This window comes from Ciconia boyciana, chromosome 14 (assembly GCF_034638445.1).
Source record: "Ciconia boyciana chromosome 14, ASM3463844v1, whole genome shotgun sequence".
Classification (NCBI taxonomy): Eukaryota; Metazoa; Chordata; class Aves; order Ciconiiformes; family Ciconiidae; genus Ciconia; species Ciconia boyciana.
The window spans coordinates 1,229,125-1,244,580 of record NC_132947.1 but is presented as its reverse complement, the minus strand read 5'-3'; the positions used below and the strand labels follow the sequence as shown (position 1 = coordinate 1,244,580).

General features: G+C 47.3%; 1 protein-coding gene across 6 annotated transcripts; it reads left to right on the top strand.

Annotated features, from left to right (window-relative positions):
• The first annotated feature begins 129 nt into the window (after window positions 1-129).
• TPX2 (TPX2 microtubule nucleation factor) lies at window positions 130-14,979 on the top strand. Of its 6 annotated transcripts, none has more exons than XM_072879392.1 (18): window positions 130-375; window positions 6,039-6,215; window positions 6,487-6,612; window positions 6,815-6,935; window positions 7,492-7,623; window positions 8,102-8,152; window positions 8,286-8,408; window positions 8,848-8,981; window positions 9,311-9,468; window positions 9,896-10,067; window positions 10,219-10,357; window positions 10,890-11,106; window positions 11,336-11,434; window positions 12,161-12,337; window positions 12,481-12,627; window positions 13,186-13,297; window positions 13,957-14,144; window positions 14,566-14,979. In XM_072879392.1, the coding sequence occupies exons 2-18, from the start codon at window positions 6,113-6,115 to the stop codon at window positions 14,674-14,676; spliced, it is 2,310 nt and encodes a 769-aa protein (XP_072735493.1). In that variant the 5' UTR covers window positions 130-375; window positions 6,039-6,112; the 3' UTR covers window positions 14,677-14,979. The 6 variants fall into 6 exon arrangements, with proteins under 6 accessions (XP_072735493.1, XP_072735495.1, XP_072735492.1 ...); XM_072879394.1 differs by lacking the exon at window positions 130-375 and adding an exon at window positions 695-848 and having other exon boundaries at window positions 13,978-14,144; XM_072879391.1 differs by lacking the exon at window positions 130-375 and adding an exon at window positions 696-848.
• The last annotated feature ends 477 nt before the right edge of the window (window positions 14,980-15,456 follow it).

The following is a 15,456-nucleotide window of genomic DNA, read 5'->3' as shown; positions in this document are numbered from 1 at the left end:
GTGGCTCGGCCCTCTCGTCGGCAGAGCCCTCCCCTGTTAGCAGAGCCCGCTGTCTGGCTTTCTCGCTGCTACGGGGAGTTTAATGCAGGCGCAGGGGTAGGTAATGTTGCCTAAAGGGCACCTGCCCCCAGCAGCAGGGAGCCCGACTGCGCTCGCTGGAAGGGGCGGGTGGTGGAAGCCACCTTCCCTGGGTCAGGCGGTCAGAGGAGCTGATCTGGTGAGGAGCAGCCGGCAGCGGGGGGAAGGCAGGCAGGGCTTTGGGAGTGCGGGCAGGCTGCCTGCGCTTGATCGAGGACACCTGCGGCGGGGGAGAGACAGAGGCCTGCTACCTGCTTACTCACAGCCGCAAGCCAGACGCTCCAGCGATCACATAAGGTACAGCCGTGGTACCAGGGCCCGGTCTCCCCTGCCGCCACCGGTCCCGAGGCCGCCCGGGCCCGGCGGGGTGTGGGCACCGGCCCCGAGCCGCCCCGCCCGGCCCTGCTCGGGGGACCCGCCTACCGGCAGCTGATAGGCCGCCTCCGAACAACACTCAAAGCGCTGCCTCGCCTGATTGGCTGGGCGCGCCCCGCGCAGTGCTTTGTGGGAGTTGTAGTTTGCTTTCTGGCCGGTGTTTGTGGTGCTGTGCGCGCGGGCACTACGTTTCCCGTCAGCCTTTGCGGGCAGCGCTCGAATCCGCGGGGTGGAGTTTGCTCATCCGGGTCTCCTGGCCTCCTGGCGACCCGTCCAATCGGCACGCACCAAGGGTGTGCCCTAGGCGTTGATTGGTTGGTTCGGACGGAGGAGCTGTTTGAAATCCGTTAACGGCGGCAGGCAGCGGTACGGCGCGCGGCGGCCGCGGCGCTGAGGTGAGTGGGAGCGGGTGGGGGTTACCGGGCACCGGGCGCCCCCCGCCCCCCCTCCCGCCGTGGGGGGGCTCTCGGCTTCGCCTCACCTGCCCCTCTCCCCTGGTAGATGCCGTCCGGTAACGGCGACCTGGGCCGTAGCCCTCCCCTGTGATCCGATCGGGGCTCTCCGGCTGTGGGGGATATGGCTGTGCCCTGGGCTGGGCCGTGGGCCTGCTCCGAGTCCAGGTGTCGGTGACACGGCTCCGGCCTCTCGCAGCACTGTGAGGCCAGAGGGCGCGGCTGGGAAACGGAGGGGGGAAGCGGCTCCGGGCGCTTAGCCCGTGCCCGGGTCCGCTTTTGTCGTGGCCTAACATGGTGGCTGGAGGGCAGGAGCCCACCCGGAGCCCCGTGGCGTGGGCCTCAATCCCCGAGGGTTATAATTACAAACCCCGCGTGCCCGTGGGGCTGAGGGAGCCGGGGCCTGGGGCCGGCCCGTGGCTGGGCTGCGGGAGGCCGGCGGCGGGCGGAGCCGCCGTGGCGAAGGGCTCCCTCCCTGAAGAGGGGTTCGCAGTACTGAAATAAGCCTTAGGATGGGGTAACTGCCTCGTGGGTAAAATAAAGTTGCGTGCCGAGCTGTGAGTGTTCAAACAATCACAAAATCCGACGAGAGGCGTGTGCCTTTCACCATGAAATACAGCGTGGAGCAGCCTGCCCGCTGCCCTGTGTCAGTAACTCCTCGTCCACACCGACTGCTCAAAACCTGAAGCGTGCATCTTAACTTTGGGGCTATGAAAAACTAGGTTACTTCTTCTCAAACCCAATCCTGCTTCCTAGGAAAAGGAGGGAAGAAAACCAGGCAAAACCTGGCTTAAGTAACAGAAAAGGTATTAAGTTAGTTATTTTTATACAGCACTTTTTTTAAACTAGAGGAGCTTCAACTTATCTAACAACAAGTTGAGGTTATACTGGCTAAAAATAATTTATTTTTCCTTGAACAGCTATTCTTAGAATGTCCCATCTTCATGTCTTCTAAAACTTGTGGGATCTCATTTACGGAGCGTGAGATGTCATGGCTGTTTATTTTGGGCTGTTGGAAGGGAGGTGGGTCTGGGCCGCCGTGGGCAGAGCAAAGGCTGCTCTGGAGAAAAACTGCTGCTCCAGTACCTCGCTCCTTTTGCCGTAGGCTAATGACGGCAGGTCGGGGTGGTCCGCAGAGCTCTCTGCATGCTCATCTCTCACCTGCGTAGAGTTAAAGAGTCTCCAAATTTGAGTATTACATGATGGAACAGCAGTGTTGCCTCTGTTCTGTACCCGGGATGATGAATTCAGTGTTGATTCCGTGCTGTGGAAAAGTAAGCTTGAGCTTTGAGTGAGGAGTGCCAGAGAGGAAGGAGAAGCTGTAGATCCAGAATTTGTTAAAAGTGTTCACTTGACACCACTCAGGGAAAAGCAAGGATGACTTCTGTTAGTGGTTGCTGGCATAGTGCTGAAGGGGTTCACATGGCGGCTCTGTGGTGGGATACCTTCTGACAGGACTGTATCTCTAGAGGCAGTTTCCAGCCCCTTGTAATGGTCCAATTTACATCTTAGCCCGTGAAAAGCATCTGGGAACTTTGCCTGGATTATCATCTCTATAAAAATGAGGGAAAGCTTTGGGTTGCTGGACAATAAAGAAGCTGCCAGGCTGAATTAAGCAAGTTGCCTGGTCAGTGCGGTGTCCTGCGTTCAAACGGCAGTCGATGTTGAATGCCCAACAGAAGGCACTGGAATTGCTGCAGCAAATTGCCGTGCAGCTTCCTCGGCCTTGAGGAAGCTTCTCTTGCCTATTCCCAATTGTCCATCTTGGGTTTTGAGGCTTGTGGATCAACTGGCTTCAGATTTATCTGCTAATGTAACTCGGAATATTGGTTTTGTGTATCTGGTACTATTTTTTTCCCTTTCCAGTCCTGTTAGAATTTAGAGTAAGTAACGCCTGCAGCATATGAAGCTCCAGTGGTGTATTGTGATAAGGTGTTTTCTCAAGTTGACCAGGGGCTTATCTAATTACATTGCAAGGCGGCAAGAAAGAGCAGGTCTTCTCTGCACCTTCCTTCTGTCTGTCCCTTGCTGCTCCCCCAAACCCAAACTCCCCCATTCTCTCTCCTCCTGACCTCTAATTTCTCATCTTGGAACTGGTTCCTCTCTCTGACACAAAGGCTCACCCGGCCGGGAGGATCTTTGTCCCAGACAGTGGGTGCTGTTATTGTATTGCCTGATGACCATCAGTCGGTGCTGGGCTGCTGCTCTAAAAATAAGAGGCTCTTTTGGTTAGGTCACAATTGTGAAGTGCTCCCTTACGACGCTCTTGGTGCTGAGTTTCACGTGCTGCAGCTAGGCCAATACTGGGTAGGTCTTGTTGGAGTTACTCCTCTCCAGCCTTGTCCACCCTAAATGTTTTTGGCAAGAAATTAACAACTACATTGAGAAAAGACGCTGAGGACATCTGTGATGGAATCATGTCAGCATTTTAAAGCTAATTTGGATTAGAGCGAGGTGTGAAGTTATTCCAAAATACCTATTGCACTTGCTGTTGGATCAGTCTTATTCTGGGATAGGAATGCTTGTTCCAATTTAGCTTAATCCTTTTTCAAAGCTAACCAATCTAAACTAGGCCAAGGCACTCTTCTGGAATGTGCCAAAGAGTAGTTGCTCAAAAGAAACCTGATGTGCAGAGAAACTCGTCCATCGTCTGTTCCTCTTTGTGGATATGGTTGTGCTGCTCTGTACAGAAACCGTGTGGGGTCGTGGCCGTGTAGCACACTTAGGTCAGTGAGGGGAGCAGACCTAGAGAGAGAATTAAGGTTTTAGTTAGGCAGTCACTTTGATAAAAGGAATTTGGGCTATTTTTGAAAGCGAGAGGACCGGATCCCCCTCCTTTCTTGCACCAGTGGTGGTGTGAGCAGCTCTCTGCGAACCAGGTGAAAGCTGATTGTGTAGAACAGGGGTGAGGGTTCCCTGGCTGGCTCGCTGCGAAGCTCTGCGAACACTAGTGTCGACACAGGAGGTGATGGATGTGGGGGAGAGCAGGGTTATGCTTTAAATCTGTGCCGTAGTTATGTAGGATTGCAGTGTGTCTGTAATGTGGTAAAGGCACACAGTGCCTGCTAATTAGGTAATGTCCCTATTAATTAGAAGAAATTTCTGCACCTCGTTTCTGGTGGAAGAGTGCCACAGTGGAGAGAAAGAATTTTGCCTCCTGTTTTTAAAGAAAAGATTGAGATAATGGTGGTTCTGCTGTGAAAATCATGATCGGGTGTTTTTAAATGCCTCAAGGGAGTGGGCAGCAGGCTTCGGGCTGTACTTGGCTGAGCCTGTTCTGATTGCAGAAGCATTGTGGTGGGCATACTGGAGTGATCAATCACCGTAACGTTCCTGAGTGACGGGAGCTCGGTCCCAAGCTGAGTCAACGGGTGGAGGAGCGAGATGCCTTTCAGCAAACTGCTGCTTCACAGTCAATCCTATTCTGCGCAGGCCTCGGAGGGTACGTAGGGATTTGAAAAGCGGATGACGTGAGTTCATCTGACTGAAACGGACCCTCTGGAGTTCAGTCACGATAACTTTTACCTCCCTGCTGGCTCTTTCAAGAAACTTGATGTATGAAACTGTGGCATTGATGCACTCCCCTTCTTTTCATGACTGGCTATTTGCTTCCATCTGGGAGGGAGAGAGAGAAGGGGGTTGGTGGTGAGGTCAGAGATGAGGGTGCTGACACTATGAAAGAATATGGACTTTGCACAGTAAAAAGTTGGAAAGTGCAGCAGCGAAGCAGTGGACACAAGTATCTGTGAAACACGATGCCTGGAGCTCCGGCTCGGTGGACTGACTGGGGAGGGTGAGGGGAGAATGCAGATGACGCATTTGATTTTTAAAAAAGTGGATAGTGTTGACAGAAACTCTATCTTGATTAAGGGTGGTAGGAAAGCATTCGATTCCAGCCGTGTCTTGAGCTCGGTTACAGTTGGTTTTGGCTCTGATTCTTCTGTTTGCCTTCTTTGGGTCCTACCCTGACATCTTCACAGTCATGTAGCTGATGCTTCTCTGCTGACATTCTTCCCCTTAACTATTGCAGTTCTGTGCTGGGGAACTGAAGGCTTCTCAGTGTAGCTGTCTTCGGGAGGGAGGGCTGATGACTTACTCTTGAACATTTTCTTATTTATGGAGCATACAGTCTGGGTTGAACCATGTGTGGTCTGCCTAGACAGATGGTTTAGGTCTGAGACTTTGTGGATTAAGAATACACTGCTTTAGAGTTGGTTGGACTCATAAAAGCAAAGTTCAGGTGATTTCCTTAGGGAGTGTTTTATAACACATCCTCATGGGCTTTGCCTTGCAGCTGTGCGAGGCATCATGAAAGCACAAAAACACCTTTGCAAAAAGGTTTTGTTCCGATTTAAGGGTTTATAACTTTGTCGCTGGCTTTATTCCTGTTCCGCTGAGTTTAATATCACCTGTTGACACAGGGACTCCTCCTGCTGTCCGTGCTCCAGTAATTAACTGCAGGGACTGTTCTTGACACAGTCACAGTGCTTGGTTTGTTTACAGCCTGGCCAGCATCGGGGTAGTGCTGTGGAACGTGGCAAGCGCCCTACACTGCCCATCTTCCTACTTTTTGCCCAGTAACAATACTCTACAGAACTCTCTTCCTGCTTTGGAAAACAATTTACTCTGTAGAAGAGCATGTTTGTGTCTTTAGTTCTTGTTTGTAGCCCTTCAGAGGGAGAAAGGCTGCGCTTTGCAGGGCGCTGGGGTCAGCCTCGTCATCAGGCTCTTGCTTCATAAATCTGTGCCCTGGTAAGGGTAAGAACTTTTCTTTGCTGCCTGTGGTGAGGGAGGAAAGGACAAATCGGTCACACTCTGGAAAAGCTTTGTACTTTACTTCCTTTTAAAAAATACAATTCCAGCACCTACAGGTACCAAGAAAACCTTCAAAATTTGATCTTTTTGATAGCTTTGAACCTGAAAATGTCAACAGTGGTAAAACTTCCTTAGCTTTGCCAGTCAGCAGTAGAATAAAAAACTGCATTGCTTATGAGGCATTCCGTCCGAAGGCTGTGAATTACAAGACAGGAAAATGTACCAAAGACTGTCCCAGGGTCTATCTCTAGAAACTGTGCAGAGGAAGAGAGGTGGAGAATGATTTAGCTGACACCCGTGTTTGGTTTGGTATAACAGGTCACCAATGCTTGTTGTCTAAAGGACTGTAGCAGTGCAAGCAGAGGACTCGCGGGGACAGCGTGAAGGTGAAGATGTCTCACCCGGAATCTCGCTATTCCTTTGATGTCCCAAACCCTTGCATCAACTTTGCAACTCTGAGCGATGATGATGTACATGATGCAGACTCCTGGTTTGGTAAGTTGCTTCCAACTCCTTGATTTGTTTTCTCTTTGGATGAGGGCTTGGCATGATCCTTGTTTTGGGCCTGGCTTCTGTGCCAGTGGATTAGTCATGTTGTTAACTGCATCACTCATCGTGCATGGGTGTTTGTTTTGTTTTTGTATTTAAACTTTGATTGTCATCTGTAACTTGCCAGATGACTCTGTTAACATCATAATGATATTCTGAGGTATTGTTAAAAATTCCTAACATAGTATGTATAGTGAAAGTCTCTCTTCCCTCACAGACCAAAAAGCCAATCTGGAGAATGTCCCTCCTGCAGAAAACCTGGCAGAGGTCTCGCAGAACAGCCCTGCTTTTTCAAAGCCTGATATTAATCTGTCTTCTGTCACATCACAAGGAATAACAATGAGTAAGCTGGCATGGTGCGGGGGGGAGAATAAATTTTACCTGCTTTTCACTGGCAAAATGAAAAGGCCTCAATCTGGCTTTTGTGGGACCATCTTCATATATTGTTGTCTAGCAAGGTCTCGTGTGTTTTCACTTCAGCATTCCTCTCTGTGTGTGTGTATGTATGTGTATATATATGAGCTGACATTTGTCACTGTTCTCAGGTGAAAGCCATGGTGAAGAGGACGGTGAAGCAGGATGTCTGCAGGCCAGTGTGATTCCTCAGAATATTGTTGGATCCCTGACAAGCTGGAGAGCTGCTGCTCCTGCAGAGGCCTCTCAAAGGTGAAATACTTGTCTTCAGTTTGCATGAAGATTGATGACGGTGTAACTAAGCGGGTCCTTGCTCTCAGGATCTGCAGTTCTAGCTGTTTGTGGGTCATCCTATGGGTCTGAAGTTCTCCAGCACAGAGATCGTGTACTGGGACAGCCGATCTGCTTGCTAAGCTGGAGGGACAATCTCTAGGGGTGGAAATGTAATGCAGTGTCTCACATACTTGTCAAATGAGACTTGGTAGCACTAGGAGCTTCTGGAATGTGAAGATATCTGAAACTGAAGTGGCTTATAAAGTTTCTTTGTTTATATCTGCCAGAGTTGTGCAGAACTCCTTCTTGATATGAACGCAAGGGCCTCTGTATGCTCATATATACCAAAGAATATTAAGTTTATGGATTGTTAAACTTAAATAATTCATGCTGCATTTGGATTGTTGTGTTAAACACAGAATTTGCATAGGGGGCATGTTGGGGTTAGGTGACGCACTGATTTAAAAAGTGTTGTACAGATTGTGTGTCTTCAGACCTGTGGGAAAACTAACCTCCATTTTCTGTTCTACTCTAGAGCGAGTAGAAGGCAGGCTACAAAGCAGAGAAAAACACAGCAGCACAAACAGCCAGCTAGAATCAAAGTGGAGAGAAATGCTAATGCCTTGGTTAATAAGGAAGATGTTCCACCCCTGAAAAAAATGAGAATGTACGTCATCAAAGTCCTTCTGTTTGGGCTGGGAAGGGAGATACAGCTGTTTCTTTGGAAAGGATTTCCACATGACTGAGGGGGTTCTCACAGGAATGTTAGGGGGAGGTGACCGAAACCTGATTCCCAAGAAGAAATGGCTGTAAGACCTGAAGGAAATGCTCTGTTTGGAGGTAGAGATGTGAATGAAATAAGCTTGGGCTTCCTACTCCATACTCTGTGTCTGTCAGCTAGCTTTAAATTTGGCCTAACTTGTCCAGCAGGAAGTCGTCAGGCAGTCATAAGCTATGAGAGAGTCGCAGCTAAAATATTTCTCTAATTAGCTTAACCGCTAAGATATCACATGGTGATAAGCTTGAGGGCAGGAAATTGAGTGCGATCTTTCAAATGCTGCTTTACCTAGATGAACTACAGTACACCTACCTCCTCAAGAAAAGCCTGAGTTCCAAAACTCAGTAATTCATCTTCCCTTCTACAGCCTTAGAGTACCAGGGAAAACTAGACGATCTATACCTGGGCCCGTGGTGAGGTAAGGCCAGTCTGGCATACCTTAGAACTCACCAGGTGTTGGGATGTTATGCATGGTGGTGAGGGCTGCAGGTGATCTTTCATTTAGAGCACAGCTAATTTGAGTGGTTTGCCATAACAACCTGTTACTTTAGTTCTAGCAGCAGAGAGAAACTGGCAGAAGTATCCATGAAGAGAGAGCCCTTGCAGAATCCTGACCTCTCCCCAGGGAGAGGGAAAAGCAAGCTGGCCATCCCCTCCACGCCAACAATGTTAAAGTACGTAGCTTTCTTGTGACTTGTCTTTGCTAATCACAGTTGATTTAGGTGACAGCTCTGGCTAGAGTGTTTTCAACTTCAACTTAGCATGTGATGGTATCACATTTAGTAAACACCGGATCAAGACAACAATATTAGGATGAAATGTACTTCACCAACTGAACCTGTGCAAAGGAAAGCTTTTGTTTTTAATTTGAGGAAAACATTGTCTTGCTAATGGATGAAGCGTGCATACAGCAAATGCATATGCAGGATAGCAGTTAGCTGCAAGCTTTCTTGAGCAAAAAAAATCTAAACAGATCTTTTCTAAAGAGTATACTTTTAGAACGAATGATGCTCCTGCAATGAAGTCGGAGATAAGCATGTTCCTTGCACTAACATCATGCTAATAACCAGTGAAGCAAGAAGGCGTATCTCAGTCTTTAACATGCTTTTGCAGGAGGACCAATCTTTCTGGCAAGCTGAAGAGTACAGAGGAGCAGGAGCTGGAAAAGATGCAGCAGTTGCAGCGGGAGGTTATGGAGCTACGGAAGAAGAACGAGGAGTCTCTGAAAGCAGCTATTGCTGGAGCAGGTGGGCTCTAGCTGAATTGCAAATTGAAGCTGTACTGGGCTCAGCTGGAGAGTGCTGCGTAGAGCTGTACAAGTACCTTTAAAAACAAACATTCCCGATTTTGTAATAAGTATTAGGATTATAGGGGGCTTTTAATGGAGATCAGCCCCTAAACTGCCTGGAAACAGGTTTGTTTGGTTTTTTACATGTTTTGAAAGGTTATAGATGAGTTCTCCAAAACCTTTTCAAGTTGTTAGAAAGTAAATACTTCTTTTTTTTCCCATCTTTTTTCTCCAAATCCCCACCCCACCCCAAAAGGCTTCCAGACCTTACATGCTCTCTTTCTTTAGGACAACCTGTGAAGAGAACTGTTGGTCAAGTAACAAAGCCAATTGACTTCCACTTCTGCACTGAGGATAGAATTAAACAGCATGGTGAAAGCCAGCCTGGGAATGAGTACAAGGAAGTGGATTTTGCAGCGGTACTGAGAAAGCATCCTCCTTCTCCGGTGAGAACCAGAGTATTTCCAGCAGTCAGCTGACTAATTATTGACATCACTTTCTTTCTGCTTTTGCAACACACGTGCTGCTGGTAATCCACAAAGAGGGTTACCATAGGAGAGGCGAGCATTGTGCAAACGTAACTGTTTGCTCACTGTGTATCTGCATTGCCACAAGACTCTAAAGGACCCTTTTGAAAAGGGCCCTTTAATGTCATATCTTTTGGTCATTACGCTTTGTGCTTTAATCTTCATACGGTTTCCCAATATGACTAGCTTGTACGTGTTCAGACAGTTAAGACTTGTCTCTAATGTTAAGTGTTATCTTCTTTTCAATAAAGGGAAGGGACAGATACTGTGAATTGGTGGGGAAAGGAAATGTCATTGAAGCATCCTGTGTTAAACGGCCATAATGACTGTAGTTTTTTGTCTCCAGGGGCGAATGCCGAAGGGATGCACTGTCCCCAAACCTTTCAATCTGTCCCAGGGAAGCAAAAGAAAACTCGAAGAAACCACATCAGAATATGTGTCCCTTGCTGAGCAGGTAGAAGCATTCCAAAAACGCACCCCCTCTCGTTACCATTTGAGGAGCAGGAAATCTAACGAAGGTGAGCAGTCCTGGCTATGTCCGGCCAGGAGGCTGTCCACAGAGATGGTGGTAGAGCCAGAAAGATGCTTTGACTACTCTACTGAGCCAACAGTCTGTGTCTGTTGCAGGCCCTGCCATTAACTGCTAGTCTCTGTGACTTGAATTTATAGGCCCAGTTCCAGGAAAGCTGGTGAAGGCTCGGCCTACAAACGCTAAAACGCCAGTGCTTCTAACAAAGCAGCGCTTCAGACCCGTCACCTGCAAAACTACAGCAGAGTTAGAAGCAGAGGAAATAGAGAAAATTCAACAGTAAGTAAAGGTTTACTCTAGTCCTCCAAGAGAGTATTGTACCACGCTGGAAATATCTTTCAGATGCCAAAACACCACTCCTCAGGAATCCCCTTTTTGTGTAAAAAGAATGATAGCATAAAAACATTGAGATTCTTTTCGCTTGTGCATAATCCTGTGGCTCTGATTGTAGGCATGTGAAAAGTAGCCAGTTCATTTTGAAGAAAGTGCTCTTAGGAGAACTGATCTTGGGTTGAGTGCAGCTTATGATTAGTAAAGCAAACCCAGTACAGCCTGCGTACACTTCAAAACTCTCCTGTAGACAAAGTTTTGGATTTCCAGGAAAGCGATCCATAAGGTTTTCCTTAAAGTCTTGCTGTTTCAAAAGCAAAGGAGGAATTGCGAACTAGAGCTGCACGCTACATAACGTGTGTGGCACAACTGCTTCTGTACCTGACTATTACTCTTTTATGCTGTGGGAGAAGCCATTTGCTAGAAGCTGCATCTTGCCATGTACAATATGTCGGTGACTATCTCCGTCTTTCTTGTGTAGGTACAAATTCAAAGCACGAGGACTCAATCACAAAATCTTTGAGGGTGGACCACTCCTGCCCAAGAAACCCCCTGTGAAGGAACTCACGCAACCAATTGGCTTTGAGTTGGAAATAGAAAAAAGGATTCAGGAGCGTGAGAGTAAGAAGCAGCAGGAGGAAGAGCACTTTGAATTCCATTCTAGGCCATGTCCCACGAAAATCCTGGAGGACGTTGTGGTAAGAAGTTTAATAATACCCAGATGTGGGAATTGGGACTGAGGTGGCAATTAGCTTCAAAATGTCTGTTGCTATGTTGCATTATGTATTTAATAATCTTCAGTAAACACTGTTTGTCATTAGGTAAGAACTGTAGTGGGTACGTACTGTGCTATGTCAGGTTGTTTCTCTGTAGTGCTTTTTCTTGGCACTTTGGCTTGGGTAACTCTTTACTGGCTCTTCTGAACAGGGCGTTCCAGAGAAGAAAGCGCTTCCTGTTACAGTCCCCAAGTCTCCAGTCTTCACCTTGAAAAGCAGAACCCGAATGTCTGGCAGAGATGAAGAAAAGGTAACTGCTGTGAATGGGCTGTAGTCGAGCCTTCTGGTCCCACCACGGTGACTGCCTTGGCCTGCCTGCCATACCTCTGCCAGTTGGGTGTGATGGTCTGGTTCAGTTAGCCCCTTCCCTCCTGTGAGGCAGTTCCTCCAGTGGTAATCTTTCTCTGTGCCATTCCCTTCTAACGATCTAGTCGCTGCTACTTATTTTACAGAAACTGAATTCTTGTACACGATGAAATAACTCAATTTAAACACGAGGGCACTGCCTAGGGTTTCTGAGGTGTTGCTGCTATGAATGAGGAAAGTAAACTGCTTAGATCTCTAAAGGACATTGCCCTTCCCTATTCTGTTATTGAGAAGGGCAGGTACTGCACAAGATCTTTCTTCTCCCTGCAGTCACTCTAGATCCCTGGAGGTGGGGAGCAGCATTTGGCGTGCATCGTGTCTTTCCTTCTTTCCCTCTTGTGAAGAGGACATTAAAGAATTACAGTCTAATTTGCATCAGTACTAGAACTGATAGCGGTTTGGAAAGAGGAAGAACTTGCCTGAAGCTCAGGATGCCTGTAAATTGGTAGTTTCTGGATTACTAATTTTTGCAGTGTCCAGAGTGTTTGCTTGATGCTGTTGTGACCCTTATTGGAGGAACTCTAATATTCATGGCTTTGTTTGGCAGGAGCTGTAGTCTTTCTACAGAAATCTGGTGCTGTGTCAGATCCTAACGCTAATATCCCTTTAGGAAAAAGAGGTGGTGCCTGTTATCAAAGCTAACCCTATGCCACATTATGGAGTGCCCTTCAAACCTAAAATGCCAGAGCAGAGGCATGTGGAAGTTTGCCCCTTCTCCTTTGATGCCCGTGACAGAGAGCGGCAAATACAAAAAGAGAAAAAAATAGAAGAATTGCAGAAGGAAGAGGTAAGAACGAAAAGCTATCTTGGATTCCACTCCTTAAGTAAAAAAGGTGTGGCAGGACTTGCCTCTTGCTGTTGGCTGTTAAGCTTCCAAAGCTTCCTGCCTTTCAGGAAAGGGCAAGAAACATTCCAAGTTGTTTCTTTCAGGTGCCGAAGTTCAAAGCACTACCTCTGCCTTACTTTGACCATGTTAAGCTGCCAGAAAAGAAGGTCAAAAACCCAACTCAGCCTGAACCCTTCAATCTGCAGATTGATGAACGGGGAGCTGCCAAGCTACAGAGCTGGAAACAGCAGGTAGGATGAAAAGGATAACAGGTATGACCAGACTTAAAGCAGCTAGTGGAGTTGTGATCGACTTCAGAAAGAGTCCTGCTTGAATTGAATCAGGATCTGAGTTTGAGCAATGAATTATCCTGTTGTTGGCATGAGACTTGTGCTATGGGTTAAAGATTTTGGTGGATTTGGGTTTTTTTTCTCCCTTTATGGTAAATGATGGGATTTACCACAACTGCATGAAGAGCTGTGGGGTATTCTCTAAGCAGCACTTATGTGTAGCTGGATCCCTTTGACCACCTCTGTGCTTGGGGATTTATTGACATATAAATAATATACTGCTTGTCTCATGTGAAGTCTGCAGGGGACACCTGAAACTTTCTTCAGGCTATTTTTGGCAAAAGTAACTGGCAGGCAACAAGCGACACAACTTTTTGGCTTTAATATAATTTTCTACGCAAATTATTTGATCTAAGTCACACTGGCTTTTCCAGTGTTGGGAATGCTGAAGTCATCTGGGGGTCAGGGAGATGGTCTTTTCGTTATGCCTGGCACTTGATGGGCTCTCTTCTCTTGCAGCTTGAAGAAGACTTGAAAAGGCAGAAGGAGGCAGCATGTTTTAAAGCGCGTCCCAACACAGTGGTGTACCAGGAGCCTTTTGTGCCTAAAAAGGAAAATAAGCTGTTATCAGGTGGAGTTACAAGTACTTGCTACACAGGCTTGGCTGATAACTCAGAACTGATGCTATTAAACGATGTGTAGACTGGCTGTTGCCTCTTCTTTATCAGCACAGCCAATAGTGCTGTGCACTTAATCAACTAATTCCCTAACAGCTTGTGTCCCCAGGGAGCAGGGGAGTTTCCTTTCTGCTGCTCCCCTGTCCTGCACTAACATGGCAGCTGTATTTTACAGCTATGCTACAATTGGCAGATGATTGATGTGTGCTAGCTTGGGATAAGGGTAAAGAGTATGCAAGGAGCTCCCTGTAGAGACAGCTGGCATTTCTGCAGCAGCTGTCGGTCTTTTCCTCCCATTTCTGATGAGATGAAGGCATCTACAGCTTAGGGGAGACTAAGCTTCGTAGGGTATAGAACCAGCCAAAAGCTTGTTTGTACTAACAATTGTGTGCTTGCTCCCTCCTATGAGAACACCCGTGATGGGGTCACGTCTGCATTAACACTGCTCATGTTTGGGCGTGAGGTTTTCTCTTTTCCTGAAGCCTGGAGGTACCTACTAACTACCCTTGCAAGGTGAAGCGCTCCAGAGGGAGGCTTCCATTTGACACTAGTACTGCTCTGCTTTACCTGACTGTCTTTGCACCAATGTTATCTCCTCTATTTCCAAACTTAGAGAGCCTTTCTGGTTCCATAGTTCCTGAAAGCTTTGAGCTGGCAACAGAAAAAAGAGCTAAAGAGCGGCAAGAATTTGAAAAACGACTGGCAGATATAGAAGCCATAAGGGAGAGGCATCAAGAGCAGGTCAGACAGCGACAAGAGGAGCGTGAGAAGGAAGAAGTTGCTAAGCTAAGGCAAGAACTGGTAAGTGAGCTATTTCTGAACAGGGGCTGTAAAGTAACCCAAAGGGATGCGTGAATGTACTAAATGAGCTAATGTCAATGTTGAGCTGCATTAAGACTGTCTTTTCAAGTTTCCCTGTTGCAAACCGACTCCTCATTAACTTTACAACTGGTCTTAAAAAAAAAAAAAAGGCAGTTCTGCTGGGATGGCTGACTTCTGGAGATGTACACGTGTAGTCATTGGAGCAGAATGATCTTTGCAAAATCCACAACCCCAAAGCGTGCCTTGCATGTTCCTGGTGGCTCGCTCCAGTGCCCTAGGCGGTGTGGTAGTCTTGTAGACAGACACCTGCCTTCATCCCACCGATGGCTCGCCTGCAAGTTTCAGCTTCATCATAACTGCAACCATTTGCTTCATTTTGTCCTTGATTTTTTTTTTACAGGTTCACAAGGCAAACCCAATACGCAAATACCGCAGCGTAGAAGTGAAGCCCAGTGATCAGCCGCTGACTATGCCGAAGTCTCCCAACTTCTCGGATAGATTTCGGTGCTGATGTGCAACCATGTGACAGTAAGAGGGAGACCGCGTCCCTCTCCACTCTCTTGATAGGCAGAGAGGGAACAGTTGTTTTTACGTGACTGCTCAGTCTCAACTCCTACACTTGGGTCCATTATTGTTCTATTGAGTAGTTTAACTCCACTTGAGGCAGGTGGCTGAGGCACAGCATACAGGCAGTGCCATGGGGTCTCCATGGCCTCCCTTCATATCTAGACATCTTGTTCTCTACAGACTAAACCAGGTTTTGCTATTGTATACAAATATTGTGTATTTGAACTAAATAAAAATTCCTAATCTGGTTGCTGTCTCTTGCTAGTGAGCTGAGGCCCTTTCCTGCAGAAGAGTTTTCGGTAAAGGACACTCGATGAATGTACAAGGATGCGCGCATCTGGAAGAGCTGCCTTGTCTTTGTACATCTAAGTATTGGTTTCAAGTGTCTGTTTCTTAGGCTTTTAGTCTGTATTAAGCTTGAATTGTGTTAAGTAATGTGAGACTTCTGCAAGCCAGCGTATTGCAGGTCTGACCTTTCTTGTTGATGTTTAGATGAGTGCTAATATGAATGTTGCCCACACTTTAAAGTAGTTCCCTGTGTATATTAGAGCATTAAACCTTCTGCTGTTTTACAGCTGAAGTCATTCTATTTGAGGAACCACTTAACTGGCAAATGACTTGCTGTGAGCTGCCTCCCTGGCTCCTGCCAGCGCAGTTATCTTGGCTAAAGACGCATCATCTCCCAGCCAGTCTTGCGCAGCTAGCAGAACTAAATATAGACCAA

Excerpts from the sequence above, each read along its gene's own strand:
- TPX2 (XM_072879392.1), top strand. The coding sequence starts at position 6,113 with ATGTCTCACCCGGAATCTCGCTATTCCTTTGATGTCCCAAACCCTTGC. Across the intron at positions 6,613-6,814 it reads ATCACAAGGAATAACAATGA|GTGAAAGCCATGGTGAAGAG; the intron begins GTAAGCTGGCAT and ends CACTGTTCTCAG. Across the intron at positions 7,624-8,101 it reads CCCCTGAAAAAAATGAGAAT|CCTTAGAGTACCAGGGAAAA; the intron begins GTACGTCATCAA and ends TCCCTTCTACAG.